This window comes from Triticum aestivum, chromosome 1B (assembly GCF_018294505.1).
Source record: "Triticum aestivum cultivar Chinese Spring chromosome 1B, IWGSC CS RefSeq v2.1, whole genome shotgun sequence".
NCBI lineage: Eukaryota > Viridiplantae > Streptophyta > Magnoliopsida > Poales > Poaceae > Triticum > Triticum aestivum.
The window spans coordinates 5342387-5367472 of NC_057795.1; the positions used below are offsets into that span (position 1 = coordinate 5342387).

At 45.9% G+C, this 25086-nt stretch overlaps 2 protein-coding genes across 2 annotated transcripts; one reads left to right on the plus strand and one right to left on the minus strand.

Moving 5' to 3' along the window:
- The first annotated feature begins 2340 nt into the window (after positions 1 to 2340).
- Positions 2341 to 12930, plus strand: LOC123083545 (disease resistance protein RGA4). Its single transcript, XM_044505568.1, has 2 exons — positions 2341 to 3241; positions 10473 to 12930. The coding sequence occupies exons 1-2, from the start codon at positions 2448 to 2450 to the stop codon at positions 12604 to 12606; spliced, it is 2928 nt and encodes a 975-aa protein (XP_044361503.1). The 5' UTR covers positions 2341 to 2447; the 3' UTR covers positions 12607 to 12930.
- Positions 12931 to 21689: 8759 nt separating this feature from the next.
- Positions 21690 to 23267, minus strand: LOC123102266 (probable leucine-rich repeat receptor-like protein kinase At1g35710). The gene has a single exon (XM_044523565.1). It carries the CDS (start codon positions 23259 to 23261, stop codon positions 21690 to 21692), a length of 1572 nt encoding a protein of 523 aa, XP_044379500.1. The 5' UTR covers positions 23262 to 23267.
- Between the last annotated feature and the right edge of the window lie 1819 nt (positions 23268 to 25086).

The window sequence follows — 25086 nt, forward strand, 5'->3', positions numbered from 1 at the left end:
TGAAAATTTAGCAGATGCATGTGTCCACTTGTGCTGGAATGTCATGGCTACGCGCAAAATGCCAATACATTTGTTGGCTAGGTAATTGTTTGTGAGTATATGTACTAGACTGTATGGCGAGTGCTCGGTCTTGGGTCCGTGTTTTGCGGGGATATTGGTTGGCTTACTCGTAATGATGGAGTATAGTCTAATCTGGTGGTTAGCGTCGTATTCTGTGGCAGCGGTTAGCACTGGCGGAGAGTATTCCGACAAAGCAATGCCAATCAGCTGGGCAACGCAAGCAAGCGATTACACACCGACTCTACCTTGTCTGCTCTGAAGCTCGATTGCCAGTGTTGAAATATATTGTCCGCCTTTCTTTATCAGTTTGGATTTTTAGATGGATTGGCTGGTGCATGAATTCAATATGGTATCCGAGCCAAAAGGTCTTGAGTTCAAGCCCCTGCCAACGCAGTATTAAAATAAAAAATCCTGCGGCCTACACCAATTCCACGTCTAAGGACTAAAATAGGCTAGACGTGAGTGGGAGTATTGTAATATATTGCCCGTCTCCCTCCATCAGTTCAGACAAGTTTACAACTTGTTAAAGGAATTATAACATAGTCGCCATCTCATGCAAATGATTTTCCAGTTAGTGGGTGGTTAAATTAAATCCCAGAGGTAACAACTGCGGAAGAAACAATTTTGCGACGGTCTCTCCCTAGCTATAATAGCCGGCAATCGCAACAATTTTTTACGTAACGGAGATGATTTAAGAGAGTTTTTATTTTCATTTTTGTGCTGCTTAGACTGATTTGTGGAGGATTTCGTGGTGGTAGCCATAGGGTAGTGACGAGGCTGCGGGCCAGCTATAGCGTACCTATTTCTTTGCTATGGCAGGTTTTTTATTTGGGACATTCACATATGTGCCCCTAACTCGAACCCACTACTCAAATTTACCCCTAAATTTTTGATGTGCTCAAATTTGCCCCTAAAAAGCATTTTAAGTCACAGAAATGCCTTCCAGCTGGTCAAAGTTGTTTAAAACTTTGAAAATTCATAACAAATTCATATGGACTTAGAAGAATGCAAAATAAGATATCAAAATGCTCATAAAAACAACTCCCATATGCACATGTCATTTATGTTCTTGACAAAAGCACTCTTTAAAGCTTTTTAAGGTTTATAATATTAAAAACAATTTAGGGTGAATTCAAATAAATGCACATGTACGTGAGGAACATAAATGACATGCGCATATAGGTGATGTTTTTATGAACATTTTGATATCTTATTTGCATTTTTCTGACTTCGTACGAATTTGTTATGAATTTTCAAAGTTTTGGTCAAATAACTTTGACCAGATGGAAGGGCATTCCTGCGACTTAAAATGCTTTTTAGGGGCAAATTTGAGCACATCAAAAATTTAGGGGTAACTCTGAGAGTGGGCGCAAATTAGGGGCATAAATGCAAATGTCCCTTTTTATTTCACATTTGGGATGGATTTCAATGGGCTGATATACCCATCTATATCAAGTCACTGGTGACTTTTCTTTTCTACCCCCTCCCTCTCATAATGTAAAATATATTTTTAATACTAATCATATTAGTCTAGTGTCAAAAAACGTCTTACATTATGAGAACGAGTTATATTAGTTTAGTCTTCGATATACATGAAACTGGTTGTTGCCCTGCTTTATAAATAAAACAACATGAACCAAGGTATACGGCCGATTGATATAAGGTACTAAGGAACACTAGTGCAGAATCGGGCTATAGCACCGGTTCGTAAGGCCCTTTAGTGCCGGTTCTGTAACCGACACTAAAGCTCCCCTCCCCCCTAGTACCGGTTCCGCACGAACGCCGCTAAAGGGCCACCACGTGGCACGAGCCGGCGCCGGGGGCGGGGAGCCCTTTAGTACCAGTTTGTAACACCAACCGGTACTAAAAGGTTTGGGGGATTTTGGGTTCATGATTTCTTTTTCCTTTAATTTTGTGTTTTACATTTAATTCTTTTTCGTTTGCTGGTATTTTACGATACTACATATTAGGGCCGGTACTAATGAGAGCGGCCCGCCTAGCCGTTGAAACCGATACTAATGGTTACATTAGTGCCGGCTCAAATACAAACCGGGACTAATGAGCTGAACATTTGACCCTTTTTCTACTAGTGGAAACCCTCTTACAAAATAAATTGTGGGAAAACTGGACAACATAAATTGCATCCGAAAATGCCGAAGGCGAAAAAACACAATAACTAAGGTATGTGCACGTCTATGTCATAGTTGGTGCGACCCATGAGAAAAATCAGACAAAGTATTTTGCAGTGTTCATTCCTGAAGATAACCGGTGCCACTCAAGTCTACGCCTATCCCCATCCAGTCATCCCTCTAGCTAGGCTTCCATTACAGAGAAACTCTAGTTGCCAAAAAGTTTCGAGATTAGGCCAGCAGCCAGACGACAGAGAGATGGAGGCAGCGGTGGTGAGCGCTCTGATGACCAACATCGTGGCAAAGCTCTTGGTGGTGCTGGATAAGAGATCCGAGCAGTTGAGTGGCCTCGCCGGTGATATCAAACACATGCAAAGTGAGCTGAGCATGATTGCCGGTGACATGGAGGATCATCTCTCGCAGAAGGCGCAGCCTAGCGTCGTCCAGAGCTCATTCATCACCCGGATGCGTGATCTGGCATTTGACATTGAAGATTGCCTAGACCAGTTCCTCCCTTGTGGTGCCTGCGACGGAGAACCGATGTCAATCGGCGATCAAGTGGACTTCTCCAAGGAGATTCAGAAGCTGAAGAAGCAGTTGGAGGACGCACATCAGCAGAAAACCAATTACGGTGTCAAGATCGGAAGCCAGCAGCAAGCCGCCGCCGGCCAATTATTGTTCCTAGCTGATGATGATGCGAGCGCATTCGAGGACCATCATCATCATGTTGGCATCGAGAAACCCAAGCAGGAGCTTCTGGAATTGCTAGATGGCGAGAGCGAGAAGATGATAGTGATATCCATCGTCGGGTTTGGCGGCTCGGGGAAGACGGCACTCGCGAAGGCAGTGTATCACTGCCCTCAAGTTCGCCGGAAATTCCTTCACCGTGCCTGGGTTGTGGCTTCCAAGCACAAAGACGACGCCAAGCAGGGGATCTTGAGGGCGATAGTGCAACAGCTTCTTCCAAGCGTAGCACCAGACGAGATACGAACAAAACAAGCCGCCCAGCTTCAGGAACTTCTCAGAGAGCGTCTTGGAATCGCAAGAACCAGGTGCGTGTCCACCTACTACTTCTGATAATTAATCATCTAACATCGATTTGGCTCCTGTAGTTAGCTGCACCTAATCTGAAAAACTTTCTCTTATTTTCATTTTCTTTGCTGAGCAAGGTATTAGCTCTTGGGATTTCATTAAGGGGGAAAATCTAAGTTGCATAGTGTGCATCTTGGTTGTTTCTAATGTTTAAAATGTTTTATCTCACGAACTATTAACGTGATTAGGGATCCATTTTCACTGGTAAGTTTGTCTCAACGAGGGCTTTAAAATAAGATCCCATGTTGTCTTGTTTCAATGATTTTGTTACTGCCTCAAGTTTCCAGAATGTATCAACATAGATACCCATGCTAATCGTGAATAGTTGCCACAATAATTACGCACATCTATCAAATAATATGTTTGTATGTTTTAAAATATTGTAGTGTTATGTAAGGGAAGAGAGTGAATATTCCAATATGGAAAAGGTGACATCGACCAAAAGAAGTAATACTCACTCCATTCCTGAATGTAAGCGTTTTTAGAGATTCCAATATGCACTACATACAGAGAAAAATGAGTGAATTTACACTCTAAAATATGTCTATATACATCTATATGTAGTCCATATTGAAATCTCTAAAAGTTCTTATATTTAGAAACGAAGAGAGTATGAAGGAAGTTTTCTAGTGGTATATATTGCCCTTCAACAACCTGACAACTAAGTTAATTTAATCCGGTAACTAATTACCGGCAAAAAGAAGTTGTCCAAACATGTCGACATGAGATCTAATTTTGAAGATCTCATCGTCAGAAAGCTAACGGTGTGGATCCTCAATAGGGTTAACGGTTCAGGAGATAAAACTTTTTGAATATTCAATTTAGGGGAATCTTTGGTAATGCCATGCCAACGTGTATTGTTACATGCATGCCAAAGAAAATCAGGCCAGGCAAAACCCACCGCCTCTCCCATTCTAATCGAACGCAGACCACCATTAAGGAGAGCACTCTTCGCCAATGCCTCCAAGGAGGGGAAGGACGCGCATGAGCACCCTCATCGCTGGAAATGACCCCATTGAATCCAAAGCTTTCGCCCAGACCATGCTTCACCACCTTCGCATGCCCCTTGGAGGGAGCCTAACCGTTGTGAACCTATGATACCAAGTCTTGACTCTGCCCGTATTCATCAACGATGAACCAAGCCAATCCAACAGGCATGACCACACGGCCATACCACACCATGGTAGAATGTTTGAAAACGAAGCTGCCACCAATGTGCCACCACCGCCACTACGCCCTCTGCGCCTCCACCATCATGCACCTCCACTTCACACAACCATCTTCTCACCAACACCGTCATGCACCTCCACTCTGCAAAATCACCACAACATGCCCCCTTGACAAAGAGGCAACAATCACATCATGGGATACGCCTTCCCTGAGCAGCCACCATCTCCAATCTGGCATAGCTAGATCTGGGCCCTTGATCCCATGCTAGCGCCGCTGCCCCTAGCTGTCAACACAACCACGCATGCCGGCCTTGCCGCCGCCACTCCACCGAGCCGGACAGCCACCCGCGCTTGCCTCGCCAAAAAGGAACCGACGCGCCGCATGAGCAAGGAGTCAAGCTGCCACCCATATCCAGAAAGCCCATCTAAGCCAAACGATGAAACTACAGGAATGTGCATTGCGGACACCATCCCCCCAAAGCAAAGCCGATAGGGAGCCACTCTGGCGTGCCTAGGAAGCTACCAGACCACAGAGAATGGCGATGCACAAAATGAGAAAGACATCGCCTCCCCTACACCACAGAGCGCATGCGGATGCGGAGGGAAACGACTCGCCAGTGGCATCGGTAGGCGGTTGTTAGGGGGAAGAGGCAGGGCGGCGGTTGTTAGGGGTAAGAGGCAGGGGTGATATAGTGGCGCTAGGGTTCTGTTCGAGACGTCGTAGCAGCAACAAGGGTGTGGGGATTGGGTTTTTTTCAGCGACATGTTTCCCAACCAGTTCCCTTGTCCATTGAAATGGTCCATTTTAGTTTCTTTCACAACTATTTCTCAAGCTTTGTTATGTTAAAGTTTTCTAAATGCTATATAGTGTGTGTGCACTTTTTCTTTCCATGGCGTACGCAAAGGCAGAAACAAAGAGCACCCTCCACCTAAGCATCACACTACAAAATCAATAAATATTGGGATCCAACCTGTGGTTGGATGGTTAGAAGGATAATGATATATTCAGCCCACCAGATTTCAAGTTCTAGACTTGACACCGATGCTCGTTGTGCCGACTCAGTCTCTTAAAGGTGCTCATAGGATAGGGGTATGTGTGCGTCCGTTTGTAGAAGTGAGTGTTTGTGCGTATGTATGAGTGTCTACGTCTGTATTGTGTTAATAAATAAATAAATACCATTCGTAGACAAAATAGATAACAGCAGCACCAAACGAACCTATTTCTGAAATTTCAGAAAGGCACTGCTTTCAAGTCAATCGGCCAAATCAAAATCCCTTTCCACCTTTATGTTTCTCAGAACAATATATTCAAAATTAGATCTCACGCATGGACTCATTTCGATAATTTTTTCCAAAAGAAACTTACAATTGTATCACATACCAAAAGTGTTGGTATTTGTACGAGTAAAACTAGACCCGACATGCTTTTTTTGCATTATTTTAATGTTCTAGTCAGAAGACCTTGCAAAACTAGATTCCACGTAGACATCTCCTAGTGGATATATTTGAAAATCAGCTTACTATAATGAAAAGTGACTGTTCACTATAAACCTGTTTTTCTCTGACAAACCGGCAGGTAGCCTGTCTATTATTAATGTTACAAGCGAACAGGAGGTCTCAAAATTTTAGAAAATCGTTCATACAATTTTAAGTCAGTATATTAGAAATGTAAATCTACGTGCCAAAAAGTAACTTGTAATAAACTTATATTTCTGTCATATTACATTTGCTTTAAAAAGCTAATGTATGCCATATAAACTAGACAAAGGTAGTTTTAATAATATGCAAGCAACTATTCTCAAGAAGCATTGCTTGTCATCACCAAATGATCTACACCAAATGTTGACTTATCAGCGGTGTAGAACTCGATTTGAGCTAGAAACGCATATTTGTACCACAAAACTTGCTTCTCGTGAATGTTGGTTACTTTTTGGAAATCCTCGTCGAACCGCGTTGGTTCTAGTTTGAAAGAACTCATCATGAGAAGCGCAACGGTGAAAACAGATTTTGATTTGTACGCTTAGGTTGGAAGCAATGCATTTATTGAATAAGAAAATTAGTTTTGGATGTTGTTAATGTTTTCTATTTTGTCTCTATATGATTTGTTGCTAATTTGCATTTGTATTAAATGCACGAGCACTACCTAGATGCGTCCTTAAAGTTGGGACTTCCTATTGATCTAGCCTACCCCTTTTACAATCTTATAAATATGTCTCACCTCGCACCAGAAAATAACTCACATACCACGCCGCCTTCTCACACATATACTTTATTAAACGACCAACATCCATATTGGGACATAACCTGTGTGGCAATCAACTTCAGTCACCAACCGACTGCAAACCAACAACTTATTTTCCTTTAGTACTAACTGGTGCATCGACTTGAGTGGTGATGGGTCGCAACGATGTTTATTGACACTGTAAACATGCGCAACTTAACCCCGGCCCCTTTAACTTGTAGACTTTGTCAATAGCTTTAATCAAGAAGTAACCAACGAGCTAATAACACAATAACATGCACAAAAGACAACTATTTTACGCTAAAAACTTTCTTGATATGAGGAACAAAAACAATGAGACCAATCAGTTCACTCCAAATTAAACTGTTAGCAGGATGAAGACAATAGAGTCTTCTCTGGAAACTCGAGAGGATTATAACATCAGCAACACAAGGTATAACTTGCGAAAAACAACAATCACTTCTGTCCGGAGCAAACATGATATGTAGCTAACATATGTTAAACATAGAAATTGCAGTCCCCATATTCTTCGGTTTTTAGGTAACTGATCTTAAATGGCTAAATCACATTGCGTGAAATTTGATAGTCAGGTAGTGCGGTGAGTCATCAACGCCCCTTTCTGTGTAAAAACATGCTGTAAAATTTCAGTTTAATCTGACAAAATTTGGCCACTTTGTCCAAGAATACGGTGTTGGGGAACGTAGCATCTAATTTCAAAAAAATCATACGGTCACGCAAGATCTCTCTAGGAGATGCATAGCAACGAGAGGGGGAGAGTGTGTCCACATACCCTCGTAGACCGAAAGCGGAAACATTAGGTTAACACGGTTGATGTAGTCGAACGTCTTCGCGATCCAACCGATCTAGTACTGAACGTACGACACCTCCGAGTTCAGCACACGTTCAGCTCGAGGACTTCCCTCGAACTCTTGATCCAGCAGAGAGTCGCGGAAGAGTTTCGTCAGCACGACGGCGTGGTGACGGTGATGGTGATGTGATCCGCGCAGGGCTTCGCCTAAGCACTACGACGCTATGACCGGAGGAGTAAACTGTGGAGGGGGGTGCCGCCCACGGCTAAGAGAAAAATTGTTGTCCTTTGGGGTGCCCCCTGGCCCCGTATACATATAAAGGAGGAGGGGAGGAGGCAGCTGGCCTAGAGGGGCGCGCCATGGGGGGGAACCGACTAGGACTCCCAATCCTTGTCGGCCCCCCTTTCCATTCTTAGGGAGGGGGGAAAGGCAGGAGAGGGAGAGGGAGAGGGAAAGAGGAAAGGGGGCCGCACCCCCTCCCCCTTGTCCAATTCGTACTCCCTTGGGCGGGGGGGGGGGGGGGGTGCCACCCTGCGGGCTCCCCTCTCTTTCTCCCCTATGGCCCATGAAGGCCCATTACTTTCCCGGGGGTTCCGGTAACCCCTCGGTACTCCGAAATATACCCGAACCATTTTGAAACCATTCTGATGTCCGAATATCATTGTCCAGTATATCAATCTTTACCTCTCGACCATTTCGAGACTCCTCATCATGTCCGTGATCTCATCCGGGACTCAGAACAATCTCTGGTCACCAAAACACCTAACTCATAATACAAATCGTCATCGAACGTTAAGAGATGGGTTGTTCAAACTTCAAGAGATGTTGGGGAACATAGTATTTCAAAAAATTCCTACGATCACGCAAGATCTATCTAGGAGAAGCGTAGCAACGAGACGGGAAAGTGTGCCGATATACCCTTGTAGACCGAAAGCGGAAGCGTTTAGTAACGCGGTTGATGTAGTCGAACGGCTTCATGATCCAACCGATCCAAGTACCGAACGTATGACACCTCCGTGTTCAGCACACGTTCAGCACGATGATGTCCCTCGAGCTCTTGATCCAGTAGAGGGTCGATGGAGAGTTCCGTCAGCATGATGGCATGGTGACGGTGTTGGTGATGTGATCCGCGCAGGGCTTCGCCTAAGCACTATGACAATTTGACCGAGGTGGTAAACTGTGGTGGGAGGCACCGCACACGACTAAGAAACAACTGTTGTGCCTTTGGGGTGCCCCCTGCCCACGTATATAAAGGAGGGGGGAGGAGGAGGCCGGCCAAGGGGGAGGCTTGCCAAAGGGGGGGAAGTCCTACTAGGACTCCAAACCTAGTAGGATTCGGCCTCCCTTTCCTTCCAACGGAGAGGGGAAAGGGGAAAGGAGGGAGAGGGAGAAGGAAAGAGGGGGGCCGCACCCCCTTCCCTTGTCCAATTCGGATTGGGGCAAGGGGGCACGCCCCACCTCCTGTGGCATGCCTCCTCTCCTCCACTGTGGCCCATTAGGCCCAATAACTTTCCCGGGGGGTTCCGGTAACCTCCCGGTACTCCAAAAATCCCTGATCTTCTTCGGAACCATTCCGGTGTCCGTATATAACCTTCCAATATATCAATCTTTACATCTCGACCATTTCGAGACTCCTCGTCATGTCCGTGATCTTACCCAGGACTTAGAACAAACTTCGGTCACCAAAACACATAACTCATAATACAAATCGTCATCAAACGTTCAGCGTACCCTACGGGTTCGAGAACTATGCAGACATGACCGAGACACATCTCCGGTCAATAACCAATAGCGTAGGCTGGATGCTCATATTGACTCTTACATATTCTACGAAGATCTTTATCAGTCAAACCGCATAACAACATATGTCATTCCCTTTGTCATCGGTATGTTACTTGCCCGAGATTCGATCGTCGGTATCATCATACCTAGTTCAACCTTGTTTCCGGCAAGTATCTTTACTCGTTTCGTAATGCATTTTCCCGCAACTAACTCATTAGTCACATTGCTTGCAAGGCTTATAGTGATGTGCATTACCGAAAGGACCCCAGAGATACCTCTCCGTATTCGGAGTGACAAATCCTAATCTCGATCTATGCCAACTCAACAAACACCATCGGAGACACCTGTAGAGCATCTTTATAATCACCCAGTTACGTTGTGACGTTTGATAGCACGCAAAAGTGTTTCTCCGATATTCGGGAGTTGCATAATCTCATAGTCATATGAATGTGTATAAGTCATGAAGAAAGCAATAGCAATAAAACTAAACGTTCATAATGCTAAGTTAACGGATGGGTCTTGTCCATCACATCATTCTCCCAATGATGTGATCCCGTTGATCAAATGACAACACATGTCTATGGTCAGCAAACTTAACCATCTTTGATTAACGAGCTAGTCAAGTAGAGACATACTAAGGACACTCTGTTTGTCTATGTATTCACAAATGTACTAAGTTTCCAGTAATACAATTTTAGCATAAATAATAAATATTTATAATGATATAAGGAAATATAAATAACAACTTTATTATTGCCTCTGGGGCATATTTCCTTCAGATTTCATTTCCAAGTCAGCTATGCCAAGCTTGTATACTGCCAGAGCTTCAAGGCAGAAATCAACTTCAATTTGCAGAGGATGTTGCAAGAAAAGCCACTTCACCTTGTCATAAGCTACTCGAAATCAACTTTGAAGAGAACTCCATCGAGTTTCTTTTTTCCAAACCGTGCAAGATGACTGCATGCTTTATCGGAAAAAAGGACTGCATGTAGAATATATATATATAGATAGAAAAATAAGTTACATCCGATTAAGCCACACTACAGAAAACACAACAACCACACATGAGTACAACCAAACCTAAAGCCTAAACACAACCGAATTAGCGAAAATTTCGATTCAAACCTACCTTCAATCGATTCTAGCTACTCAAGTTTGGGCTTCTCATTTTGTTAATATTTCCTGGCAGGTGTTTAATTGTAATTGACGACATCGAGAAGCTTCTGTGGGAGGCACTAAAGCCCATCTTTTCTGCAGTGAAGTCAATCACACTTCTACTGACCACCAACGTGCAGTCAGTAGCAAATGCATGCAGCTCGGGTGACGGTTATGTTTACAATATGAGAAATCTTGGCAAAGAAGAATCCAAGACATTGCTGAAGAATAAAGTTTCATTCTTCCAGGCATCTTCACCTGACTCGGAGGATGGTTCAGATGCCATCGTTCACAAATGCTTAGGCCATCCACTTGCTCTCGTCAGTGTGGCCAACCATTTGCTAGACGAGAAGGAGCTCACAGGACAGTTCTGCCAAGATACTTGCAGGCGCCTAGGTATCCATATGGACGAGAACAAGAACAACAACTTCACAAAGCTCCGACAAGTTCTTATGACCAATTACAGTAGTCTACCAGCAGGCAGTTCTCTCAGGACATGTTTGCTGTACACAAGTTTATTCCCAGATGGTCGTCCCGTCAGCAGGAAGACCCTTACGAGGCGATGGTTGGCTGAAGGATACATAGAGGGTCGGCTGCAACACAGTGACCTGGAGGTTGCCGAAGAAAACTTGAAGAAACTCACTGACCGGAATATCATTCTGCCTGTTGATTCAAGCAACAATGGAAAAGCCAAGACGTGCAAACCTTACGGCATCATGCACCATTTCATGCTGCACAGGTCCATGTCTTCAAATTTCATTGCTAAATCTTTTGGTGCCAAGAACCGAAGTAATTATCGTCATCTCGTCATCGAGAATCATACAAATGGCACAGCTTCCAGCAATGATCATCATGGTGCTTCAAGTAGCCACGGCCACCTGAACAAAATTTGTACCTATGTGAAGAAAAATCTGGACAATACAGGATCAGTCAATAAGATGCGGCCCCGGTCAATAACAGTCTTTGGGAGCGGAGGAGAAGCTGTTCATTCGAATCTGACCGGCTGCAAGTTGCTGAGGGTGTTGGATCTAAAAGATTGCAATGATTTCGGGGACGCACATGTAGACAACATATACAAGCTATTGCACCTCAAATATCTGACCCTTGGAAGCTCTGTTAGCAATCTCCCAGTTAAAATGAAGAAGCTACATTGTTTAGAGACACTCGACTTGAGGAAGACGAAGATAGAAACACTTCCCCTGGAAATCATCAGTCTGCCCCACTTGGCACACCTTTTTGGGAAGATTAAACTGAAGAGGGTAAGTGCCAAGAATCGTAAGAACTTCAACTTGCAGACTCTAGCAGGAGTTGTTGTAGACAGCAACTCTGGATTCCCGGAACTGATGGTTCATATGAAAAAACTGACAAAGGTCAAGATATGGTGCGAGATCACTAGCACAGATAGCAATCACGCCATGCTCTCAGAGGCCATTCACAAGTTTGCTCAGGCTGGCGCAGATATTTCAGTAGGGCCCCGTTCTCTATCGCTCCATCTGAATAATTCTTCCAAAGATTTGCTTCAAGGCGACAGCAGCAATGCAACATCAAGCACGCCTGGTTATCTCAGCTCACTGAAACTGCAAGGTGGCCTGAGTCAGTTCCCCCAGTTTGTCATGTCCCTCCGTGGTCTGAAAGAGTTGTGCCTGACATATACTAATATGACGGGGGCCAATCTTCTACCAGGCCTGCGTAAGCTACCACGCTTGGTTTGTCTGAAACTGGTGGAGGTCGATCTCGCTGATTTGGACATAAAAGATAAGGATTTGCCAAGCCTGCAACGCCTATGCATTGTGGTGGAAAACCCCAAATTCCCCACAATTAAAGATGGAGCTTTGCCGCGTCTTGTTTCACTCCAGTTGCTTTGTGAACATCTAGTGGGTCTTTGTGGTGTCATAAAAGTGGAAGGGTTTGAAGCTCTTCAGGAAATCGCTCTCGATTCTATGGTCAATCAACCAACCATACAGCTGTGGGAAAATGAAGCGAAGAAGCACCCCAAGAGGCCAAGGGTTTGTTTGCTCAAAAGGGTCATCGTTCCAGCCGAAACTAGTTGGCCTTCAGTGAAATATGTTGCCTTGTGCCAAGACGACAGCAATTGCTACACCGACACCTGCACTATCGATCACATGGAAATTGACCTCGAGGACCCTACTCTGCAGCCTAATTCCTAATGTCTGGTCAAGTCAAAGTTGGCCACAGGCCACCTCCACCGCCTCACTCTCTAGAAAGGGTCTGATCAAGTACAAAGCAATGCAATGCAATGGAGCATGTGTGCACATTTGCCATGTTGTCCGTTTTGCTCTATGATGAAAACTGTGGCTGGCTGATCTCCAGTAGTTCCCAACAACGATCTTCATGGTCTGCATACCTTAAAAAATATTCTTATTTCCGTAAACGAACTCTGCTATGATTGTAATGTACAGTATTCTTTAAATCCCGCATGTTATCATCTTGCTGTGAAGGATCAGAGGTTGAAGAAAACAAATTAAGCACCATTGATGTAAGCCGGCCTCTATCCGTTGCAGTCCTCGTCCATTCATCAACAGCCCAAGAAATTAGCATTGGTAAGCCCCAACATAAGCATGGAGGTGTGGCACATTCGCCCTGGCCTTCGCTCTCCTCAAATCGTCAAGTCAATTTAATTTCTGAATAAATTGCCACCATGTAGGTGGACAGATGCTTGCTTCCGCCAGGGTTGTGTGGGTCAACTGGCAAAGGATTTTGTTTTAGTTATGTTTAGAGTAAGATGGTGGCACACAAGTGATATGCATCCAGGTAACAGGCACCGGGAAAGAAAATGCAGATGCGTAGATCCCCAGTCCTCCCTCCGCGGGGGATTTTAACAGACAGGTGATGTGCAACGGAGTAGGCATTAGAGGATAACTGCGGTACCTCAGCTCCGGTGGCGACGCGAGGCAGCACGTAAGGCTTCTGCCGCCCAGCTCGGTCGTCGGCCAGCGTGCTCTGCGATGCTATGGAGCTGCTGGCGGCTGAGAGGCCGCCCGTCAGCAGGTCCCTCAAGAGTCCATGCGGCGGACGCGGGCGTCGAGCGGGTGCGTACAGCTCGTGGTCGCCGTCGCTCCGGCTATCGATCGCGGGAGAGCCTTCGGGTAAAAGATGGAACGACAAGAGGAAGAAGAGATTTCTATCTCCTCGTAGTAGATCATCACGTGACCGATCATCACTCATCCGAGATCGATCTCCGTGTGACCGTCTATGACTGTGTGCTGCACGCTGCTCGTCCCATCTTTGTCAAATCAAACTGCACCCTAGAGTTTCTAGACCTAGACACGATCGTTTCTGCTCTGGTGCTCCACCCCCCCCCCCCCCCCCCCCCCGGGCTGAACGCGAGGGGGAGAAACGCAAGGACGGGTGAGATCTGTCAAAAACGATTCGTGAAGAGGGGCACGATCGTCTTTTTATGCCCGCGGAGAGCGCGCGTACAGCCTTGTACAAGCCCGCACCGGCCTGATTACTTTTGTATACTGAGGATATACATGTATTGTACGTGGGCGTATCGTTTTCCCTTGTCACGTGCGGTGGTCGCAGGCGTGGGCGGTGGCAGTCGTGGGCTAGCCACGCGGCCACGCGGCGCACGAAAACTTCCAAAAACGTCACATCCTATAAAGAGGGAGGGGAACCACCACCGGCCGCATCGCCCCCACCATTTCCCCCCAAATCGGCTCACTCCCTTTCTCCTTGCTGCATCGTCTCCTCCTCGTCTCCATCGCCCCGCCACCGCACCTACTAGCTCAACCCCACCGCATCCCTCTCTCCGGTGGGTTCTCTTAGGCTTCGATGGTGCAAGGTGGTGGCGCTGACGCCGTTGCGCACGGAGTTGCGGTCGAGGCCGCGAACACCGCGGCAGATGCCGTCCAAGAAGTGGCCGCCGTCGGCAGTGCAGGAGATGCTGCACCCGCAGTCGCTGGATCAGTCGTTGCGGCGGCGGATCTGGTGGAGCAGGGGGTGGTGGGCTCGGACTCCGTCGTGCCGGACCTGGTGGTGATGGTGTCTCGCGGCGCACTGGATGCAGGTGCGGAGGCGAGTGACAAGCAGGTGGTGGATGTGGTAATCCTTCTCGTTCCCCTCCTCTCTTAGTTGTAGTTGTTAAGCAGAAGACTTAGCAGATAGGGTTTTTTATTGTAGATTTGTGATTGAATGCGGCACCCCCTTCTGCTTGTTAGGGTTTTTTGATTGAATGGGAACCCCATTTGAGAGTTAGGGTTTTTTGTAGTTGATTCGTGGTTGAATGCTAGAGAGATCATAATGAGAGTTTTGTTTTTTATATTAGAATCTGCACTATTAGGAAAAGGCCTATTAGTGGCGCACCAGTTTTGCCTACTAATAGCCCACTACTGGTGCGCCACTAGTACCACGCCACCAGTATTATATACTAATGGAGCACCACTTGTGCGTCATTAGTATCTGGTATACTAATGGCGCACCACGCCGTGCGCCATTAGTATAGAGCAACATGCGCCATTAGTATGCCTCCCAGGGGGCCATATTTACCCATGTGCTTTGGCATACTAATGGCGCACTGTGGTGTGATGCGCCATTAGTATCCTTTGGCATACTAATGACGCACTGTGGTGTGATGCGCCATTAGTATTAATATTAGGTTTTTTTGGGTTTTTTTTCTGATTTTTGCACAGGTTACAAAATATATTATTTGACAGAATATAGACTGCACCACACAGCAACAACAGATTCATCGAATACAATAGAAGGTTAGTCTCCGAATACAATTCATCATATTAGTCTCCGAATTCAAAATACCAAACAAAGATAGAACATTACAAGTCTCGGAGACCGCGAGTAGCGAGTTTGTCTTCACATTACAAGTCGATATCGATCATCTAAACTACCATCACATAGAAGAGAGCTGCGGTCATCACGATGAGCATCATCGCGATGAAAATGGTCTTCATCCGGTTCCTCCAACGCTCCCTCCTCTCTCCCGCTAGATAGCGGGCGTATCTAGATTCCGCCTCCGCCCTAGTGGTGTACCCTTTGTAACTGTTACCGCTAAAACGGTGAACCTGTCTCCGACACTCCTCCCAGTCGTCGTAGACTCTGGGAACCTTACCCTTGTACACGACATACGACGGCATCTCTATGCACAAGCCAAACAACATACAATACATAAGCAATATATAAGTATGCAACTAAAGGACCGGAAGAGAAAAGCAAGACATTAATAGCACGATTCATGGTCCTACTAATAAATTGCGTCGATTACATCTAAGTTGAACGACTGCCCAAACCAAAAAGACATACAAGTTCATTAAAGTTTAATTACAACATGAGCTAATCAATGTTTCAGAACTACAAATAGCATCACTACTTTTGACTCGACTCATGGGACCGGAGCGTGGATGAAGCTGCCGTCTTTCGTGATGGTCATGAAGTCGCGGGTTATCAGCCTGCATTTGTAGCGTTGTGTCTATCTCACTGTTGGACGGTTAATCTCTGAGGTAGAACTGCCCCGAGGTACGAAGGACATCTTGATGAATGATTTCTGCAAACTCCGACTGGATGCGAAACAATTCTTGTCGGAGGTTCGCGTCCTGGACTGCTGCCAAGCTTGCGGCCCAATCTTTGACATTATTTGGTAGCAGAAGATGATTATGGTCCTGTACGATCGCCCTCATGTGATGGAGGGCGTAGTAGGCATCCTTCTGACCGCCAGGCGGCTGCTTGACGCAGGGGAACATCATATTGTGGGTGAACATGTGCCTGCCGTACCTACGAACTGGCCTCTTAAAGGTGCCTCCAAATATGGCGTAGCCGGGGAGAGCATCATCAAGAACTTTCTTGATATTTGTGTAGTCTATCTTGGAGTCATGGTCCGGGTCGAAATACGTGGCCGTGGAATATTTCGGGCTTAAGAGGATGAGTGTGCAATGTGTGTTACTGCACAGAACACGGAATGTTAGAAAAAAAAAGAACGATCGAAATTTAAGAAATCATATGTTACAGGCGGTGAGGGGATGACTTACTCGGGAAAGTAAGGCACAAGGAAGTTATCCTTATCTGGGTTTGCCAGAATGACGCCTTTGAGGTGTGAACTCGCGACTTACCGGTCCCCAGCGCTGCCCAAAATCTTGGCACGCATGTAGAAGGGGTCAACTATCACGATGTCCGGGGTCTTGTCTCGAATGATCCGCATCTCCATACTCAGCGAAAACAGCCGAACGAAGGTGTAGTGCAGCGGATGAAGATTAAACATAGCAAAGATGTCATCAAACCGCAGGACGATCGTACCCCCCATGGCGCCATCCACAAAGCCCTTGCCCTCTGGCACCTTGGCCATGAAAATCGGGTATGCCACATCATTCTGGGGAGACACATCTTCTCCAAAGAAAGAACACTGTCATGCAGATTCCGCATAGCACCGGTTGCAGCATTGAGCATATTTATCGGTAGCATCGCCCTACCCGCCACATGCACCCTCCTCGAGATATCCTTAGGTGAAGGAGGCCCGTCCTGAGCACGGATCGTACTCGGTGCCGGCTGGCTCGCACCGGCGCCCTTGTTAGTCTTTCGTTTCCGTCCCTTCTTCTTGATCTGGTGTAATGGGACTGAGTTCTGCTCACAGACCTCCTTCTTGAGCGTGTTGGGGCTGATAATATTTCGCACCTCAGCTATCTGAGGCTCGGTGAAGGCGGGAGCTGGAGGCGTCTCATGAGAACCGAACGCCAGACGACGCCTGTTGCAATTGGATTTCTCCGCCGTACCAGCTAGATCGCGGTCGTCTTGGTTGGGTTCTTGAGAAGGACCCCCGCAGAACTCGTCACCGTACCCATGTTCGGCAAAGTACTTATCCACATTGGTAAATGTACCGTCGTCACTGTCGTCGTCGTTCGGATCCTGTGCGATATGCATGTCCGGATCCTGTGCCATAGGGATGTCCGACATGTCCGATAGCGTTGCGGCGTTCTTGCCATGGCTTGGCGCCGGCACGACTGGCGGTCTTGTCTGTGGGGTGGTGTCCCCCGCCCCCAAACGAATCTGGCTCTTTGGCCAAAGCAGGGGCCAGTTTACGCAGGCGCTGAGGGTCATCTCATCTTCTTCGTCGGCCCCAGCGGGTCGAATCGGAGGTAACAGCTCGTCGCAGCCTGGCAGCACCCGAACCAGTTCAACCCTATACACTGTGGGTGGCATCGGATTACCGTGGAACACGGGGTTGCCTGGTTGAACGATTTTGCCCTTGGCAACATCGACCAACTCGTCGCCCACAAAGAGCAAGAGAGTGCAAGGAACGTCGGCGGCGCCCTGCGAAAACATGTAGGGCGTCAGGGATGCCCAGTAAAAGGCAAGGAGATGAAGTCATCGGCCGAGAGGCTTAGTTACCGTGATGCCGTCGAGCTCGGCTAATGTCGAGGCACCGCCAACGGCGGGCGTGCAACTGACGGAGGGGCCGCTTGCTGGCGAGGTGCCGGCCGGCGTACACCCGGGTGCGTTAAGCTCCAATGCCGGTGCCGGCGCCGGAGACACGAATACCGCCTCCGCCGGAGACACCAATGGCGCCGCCTGAGACACCAATGGCACCGCCTGCGCGTTGTGCGAGTTGCTGGCCGTGAAGCTAGGAACCGGGGGAGGCCCCTGTTGGCCGCCCGCAATGCACGTCGTCATCCCCTGAATCAACGTAGGCACCATGGCGGTGAGCGTCGTTCCCAGTTGTACTTGCATTTGCTCTTGGATAATCTCTGGAATCCACGCCACTTGTGCCTTGAGTGCTTCAACCTCGCGTGACTGGCTTTCCGAGCTGGTCTTTTTCTCCTTTCGCCCACCAGCAGTATAGTATGATGACCATTTTGTGGACAAGCCTTTGCGGGCCACACGACCAGCTAACGACGGCTTACTGAGCTTATCCTTGTTTTTCATTACATTCAACGCCCTATTTAAAGGGGTGTCGAAAGGGGAGCTCTGAGACGACCCCACGCTACTGCTTTCAGTGTCCTGCGGAAGAAACCTGAACCATTTAGAAATATTGGGGATTAATTAGAATGCAACCATATGGAGCTAATTACGCGGGGGTGTATTCCTTACCAGAACAAGCTCAAGCGCCATGGTCTTCGGATCCGTGGTAAGCTCCTTTGTTACCGGGTCCTCCTTGTACCGAGCCCTGACATAGTTCCTGGTCTGCTTGTCACGGTATTTCTCAAAGCGGGGCGGTAGGCCTTGCTCGGCACGCTCCGCGTCCTCCTTGTCCCATATAGGCTCCGCCACTCTGTAAACGCCGGGACCGAGTTGATGGACCCCTAAGTTCAACTCCCGCATTTCTTTCCCTCGCTGACTTGATTTGGAGGTTGCGCTACTCTCGCACTTGATCTTGAACTCCTTGTAGTCATCTTCGCTGATCAAAGGATATTTCGCCTTGATCTTCTCATAACTATCACCTTTTTCAATCATTGCCTTCACCGTGCTTCTCCAAGTAGACAGGGTTGTGCTCATCTTCATGAGGGCGGCACTGTTCGCTTTATTCCCTGAGAGGCGTGTGTTTGCAAAGTCAGCGGGGAACTTGTATCGTTCGTGCAGCTTCGTGAAGAGGAGGCTGCGCAAATTCCCTCGGTCCTTATGCCTTAGGTTCTCGGTGTTGATCGAGACGATGCTCCGGAGAATGCACCCGAGCTGAACCAAGTACCCCTTGACTAATTCTTTGGGCACCGTTGGATGCCTGTCGGAGTTCACTTCAGTAAATTCCTCCTTGATGGTGCCGAGCACGCTCGGGCGCCGGTCGTTCCGTTGCCTCTTCGGTTGGCTGCCATCTGTGTGTGCGCCGCCATCATCAGTGGTGGCATCCTCGGCGGCACCATCAGTGGTGTCATCCCCGACGCTACTAGGGGTTGTGTAGTCAGGATCGGTGTCTTCCGCGGCATCCTCATAGCGGTGAGGTTCTTCCTCCATCTCCTGGGACAGCTCCCAGAATTGCTTGCCGCCCGAACCGCCGGCCTCATCGTTGTGGGCCATGTTTCGCTCTAAATAGGAAAAAAGTTTGATCAAAAAGTTGGTTATTGTCAAGGAACAAGATCATGGTCTCATCATTTAGGGTTTGTCGACACCGAGGCATCCTAAAAGCTAAGTTTTTATCATTTAGGGTTTGTTGACGCTGAGGCACCCTAAAAGCCTAAGCGTACATCATTTAGGTTCTCATCGACACCGAGGCACCCTAAAAGCCAAGGTTTTATCATTTAGGGTTTGTCGACTCTAAGTTGGGCCTAATCACTTGGCTCTCTTGCCACCTATGGTTTAATGCAGCAAGACAAAAGGGGTAGTTGATCCTACTTAATTAAGTACTAAGATACCCCGGCCCATGCATTAGTAGCAAGTACCCCATATGTCCGATTTTTAGCAAAGTCATGCTAAAATTCACGGAAAATTTCAGCATGACCTTTGCTGAAAATAGGACATATGGAGTACCCGAATTTGCCGGAACGGAAGTTAATCGACATTCCGGCAAACTCAAGGGCCTCTCGGGGTACCTGCAAAATCATTATCACCACGTAATGAAGTCCCCAATGGGTCATTTCAGAAGATCACAAGTAGCATCATCACAAGTACAACATCATACTGATTTAGTTTACCATCACAAGTAAAATCATTATCCCAGATTTTTTTATCCCCAAGAAGGAATAAAAGCAGTATGATGCATCTACTGATTTAGTTTACTGCCTTGCTAGCTTTTTTTGTTATCAGGAGTATCTCTTTCTTGTAAATCCCTCCTATGTGTATGCACCTTGCTACCGACACCACCACAAAATAATACTGGAATAAAAACATTACTATGCCAAAGCAAGTGACTTCCACGGCCACACAAATTAATTACTACTAGATGGAGTACGCCTAACTAAGCTTGTAGTACAAGTGACATGACAAGCATACCAAATAGGCAACTAAACTATTTTTTTACCAAATAGGCAAATAGTATATGCACACCATGCATAGAGGGACAAATCAGGAGTTCAGGACGTGGAGTCTCTGCTCCCGAGCTCAAATACACCATCTTGATCAGTAAAATAAAAAAAATTAGTAAATACATAAAATAAAAAACTCCTTAATATGAATATTATACCGATGATAAAAGAAGTGAGACAAGAAGTGTCTGCAGCCTTGAGTAGATTCCCGGGACCTGAAGGTTGTTCACCCTGCTCATATCAAATATTATGTTGTATTAGCAGCAAGTAGACAAGCCTCCATACATCAATCCCTAAATGATGAATGAACTGGCCAGAAAGAATCAACAGAAAATAGCAACATACATTTCTATCGATCTTAAGGCCATAGGTGACGAACACCTAGGTTTACTGATTAAAAAGAAACATCGTGATCATGTTATTCCATATGTTCCAAAGCAAAAGTTGAAGCAGCTTGTGTTTCATAAGAGAAGTCCCAAACTTGTAGTACGTTTCTTATTCAGCAACATTCAGTTTGACAGCAAAGCTCACAAGAGAGAGAAGTTCCAAACTTGTATGTTTCTTATCCAGCAACATTCAGATTATCAGATTGGCAGTAAAATTCACAGATCGGTTCCCAGACTTTTATTTTTCTTATTCAACAGCATTCAGATTGGCAGGAAGAGACACACTAGTACAATACAGCTGCCCAATTCACTAGAGGAACGTTACATGACACATGAGACCAATAGAATTGCGTACATCCAACAAGTGCAACAACGGCCACCACATACCTATCACAACACGAAATGCGCAAAGCCTATCTACTTGAAGCAAATGTGACAAAATGCAGAAAGCCTATCTATATCTACTTCATCGGCACATTCAAAGCAAAGCGACACTTGTATCTGGGCCATGTGACACAACACAACCGATGCCAGCAATGTGAAGCCACATGACTGCTGGCAGACAATTGCTATGCATTGTGGGGGAAATAATCTTAAGTATTTCTCCTAAGCGCGATTAGCATTCCAAGAGCACTAGTCTGCTCCAAAGATCTGTGATGCAACGTTTCATCATTCTGGTACAACAGTTTACAAGATTGACCTCGTCACTACACTTGTAACATACTCCCTCTGTCTCAAAATGATTAATTCAGGGTGAAGTCTGACCAATTAAATTGTACACGTGCGCCAAGCAAACAAAAAAATTGCAACATGAAAGGAAAATAATATTTCAGTTTATCAAGGATCAACACAGCTTCTTTTTTGGCAGAAACATTTGTATCAGTAATATGCTACAAAAATGAGCATGGTTTATTCAAGGAGTACACTTGACTGAACTCAACAGTACACTTAACATTGCAATTTCAGGGCGAAGCACACACCAAAATCCTGAGATATATCTCCTGTTAGTTGGTTTTTCTCAACGACAATTTTGACCAAACTCGTACATGTCTTTAAACTCCTTGGAATGGGGCCATTGAACATATTATAAGATACAATGAGATATTGAAGTCTACCACCTGAACATATATTTGCGGGTAAAGGTCCTGAAAGTGAGTTGTTATACATATCAAGTCCAACAAGGTTTATGAGATCTCCAAATTCTTGAGGAAGAAATCCTGTTGAATTGTTATCGTAGATTTGCATTACTCGAATGCTTTGCAGCTTCCCAAAAGTTTTTGGTATTGACCCTAAAATTTGGTTCTGATAGAAGGCTAGAATTTCAAGCTTCATCAGATTGCCAATTTCTTGGGGAATGCAACCTGTTATTTGATTTGTATAAAGAAAAAGTTCAGTTAGCATAGTGAGGTTCCCTAGTTCTGGGGGTATCAAACCTGTGATTTGATTTTCATGGAGATAAAGAAGGTTTAGCATAGCGAGCTTGCGTAGTTCTGGGGGTATCGAACCTGTTATTTGTTTACTACAGAGACCGAGATAAGTGAGCATAGTGAGGTTCCCTAGTTCTGGGGGTATCGAACCTGTTATTTGATTTAGATAGAGACCAAGTTGGTTTAACATAGTGAGCTTGCCTATTTCTGGGGGTATTGGACCAGAGATTTGATTGTCAAATAGAAAAAGATGGTTCAGCTTTGTGAGATTGGTTATGGAGATTGGAATTGGACCTGAAAAATCATTAATACCAAGCTGAAGACTTTGCAAATTGACTAGCCTGCCAAGCTCCTGGGGTATAGGCCCTGAAAATTGGTTACCAAATAGGCGCAAAGTATCTAGTTGGCTCAGATTTCCAAGGGTTTTTGGTATCATGTTGGTTAAGGTGTTGTTGCTTAGTTGTAGAGTTTGTAGGTTGACAAGCCTTCCAATCTCCTCAGGAATTGGACCTGATAACATTGTTTGGTGAATGAGAAGATTAGTTAACATTGTTAGGTTGCCCAGAGACGCAGGGATATGTCCTCTGAGTCTACTAAATGCGAGGCTAAGCTGGGTGAGACTCTGCAGGTCACCAATCTCATAAGGAATTTTCCCCGTAAACTGGTTGTAGTGAAGGTAAAGTACCGAAAGTGCGGATAGAGAGCTGATACTAGCTGGCAGTGCACCATGGAGACTGTTGTTATGAAGGTCGATATATGTGAGGAATGGAAGAGCCGAGAAGTTGAGCTCACCAAGCTGGCCACGGATGCCAGCATCCGGCATGGAGATGTTGGTCACCACCCAGGGCCTCAGGTGCCCATGGCGAACAGCCGTGCACATGATGCCTGTCCAGTTGCATGGGCTGGTGTTTTCCTGCCAAGAGCTCATCTGCAGCGGTGGGCTTGCGAGCGTAGATTTCCAGTGGAGGAGGGCCATCTGTTGAGACCTCAATGAGATCCCTCCATGGTGCGCCGCACGGGCTTCTTGCAACAGTAGAAGGCATGGTACCAGCAGTAGGCAAAGGTACACCAATGGTGTTGATGAAGAAGGCATTTTTCTACCCAGTGTTTGCATGTTGTGTTTGGCTGGAGGATGTGATTTAGTATAGACGGCAACTCTACCGATATTTAACTAGTGGCAGCTGCTTCTGGGCAGCCTATTTTTCCTTCTGCGGTGTCGCCATCTATTCCTCTTTTCTCTTTACTCATGACTGTGGAAGAATGACAGAGTAATTATTCCTAAAAGCAATTGAAGGCCGAAATAGAAGGGTACCCGCAGCGTACGCGTACTCATATCTTTCCCAGTTGTCCTCTGTCCAGAACTTATATTTATTTTTAACACTGCAGTAGAGTTTGTTGTATCTCCAGTGGTCTTTTTGATAGTATTTGTTGTTTATTTGATCATGTAACCTATATTTTGCAAAATAAATAAATGATGTAACCTATAACTGCTTCAGTTAAGCTATTCGCCACAGTACCAATGTCAATTTCCCTTTTGCTTTTCAAGGCACATTGTGGGAAAAATCCGTGCAGGTGGTAAAAATAAAGGTGTCAGTGTTGAATTGTGGTTAATGCGAATACTGGACCCCATATCTTGATGGAAGAGTGATGTGTCCAAGGGAAGGGAAACGATGGAGTGGCACTGTACAACCATACAAATCTTGTTAGGGGTCCTGTGGAATTCATAGCCTCTACAACCATGCAACATCTTGACCACACAAATCGAAGCAAAAATCCAAGCTCAATTGGGACATCTACCAGCCCAACAGGCTAATATTCCAAGGTATGCCCCTTCGTAATTTACGAGTAGTAATCAAAAGGGCACAAATAGACACGTTGACGCCTCCGGTCATCCGTTGATCTGGCCAACCAAGGTCTGAGAAGGCACAGAGCAAGGTAGAAGAACACTTGTTTTGGAATAATGGGACCTCAGATCATCCTCACTATCTGAGTTGAATTATGATGGGTTTTTCAGGTTAAATTGGTACCCAATTCTCTTATATCAAGTATATACACGTACTGCAGAAAGCAAGCACAGGATGATAACCTTGTCTTATCAACCTCTATTAGAAAATGAAGAGACTATTCAGACTATTATATGCGTTTACTGCTAAATTTCCCTAGCCTAACTTATGAAGAGGCTGTTATGAAGAGATGAGTAGGCAGGCACCTAATCTGGTGGGTCTGGAGCAGCTTGTCTTAAGCTATCCTCTGAAGTACTAATGTTGCCTTTTCACTTTCTAGATGCTACATACAAGTAAAAATTCTGTGCTGGAAATTCTAGCGATGGAAAAAATAAAGGTTTCTGTGCGGAATTTTGGTTAGCACAAATCCAGGACCGCAAGTCTTGTTGGAAGTCATTGTGTTTGGCTGCATCTTGTGGAGAGAATTCAAGGCCTGTAGAAGCACTTAGCAGCATCTTGGCCACAAAAACTGAAGAAAAGTTTCAGGCTCATGTGGGTTGAATCGCTAAAATTCTAGTACCGGCCGCTTTCTGTACGTCTGGCCCTGTATGTGTTGATTGCCGTGTACGGCAACATTCCCAGCACAGGTATGCCCTTTTTAATTTACGAGTAACCAAAAGTGTGCAAATTATTAATCCTACTAGTGATTCCATACTTACAGCACTATACCAGTGCATTATCCTAGCTTGATCTTACTAGTAAAAGAAACCACATAGGACAGGAGGGAACGTGCAAACCTTTTTGCGCAACACAACAATACATTCTGGAAAATTCCATGCAGGAATTCTATTGATGGTTTATATGTTCGATTGAGGTTAAGACAAATACTGGACCGCAAGTCTTGTGGGAAGTCATGTGTTTGGCTGCAGCTTGTGGAATTCAAAGCTGCTGCTGGTCGCCTGTTTTCCTTCTTCA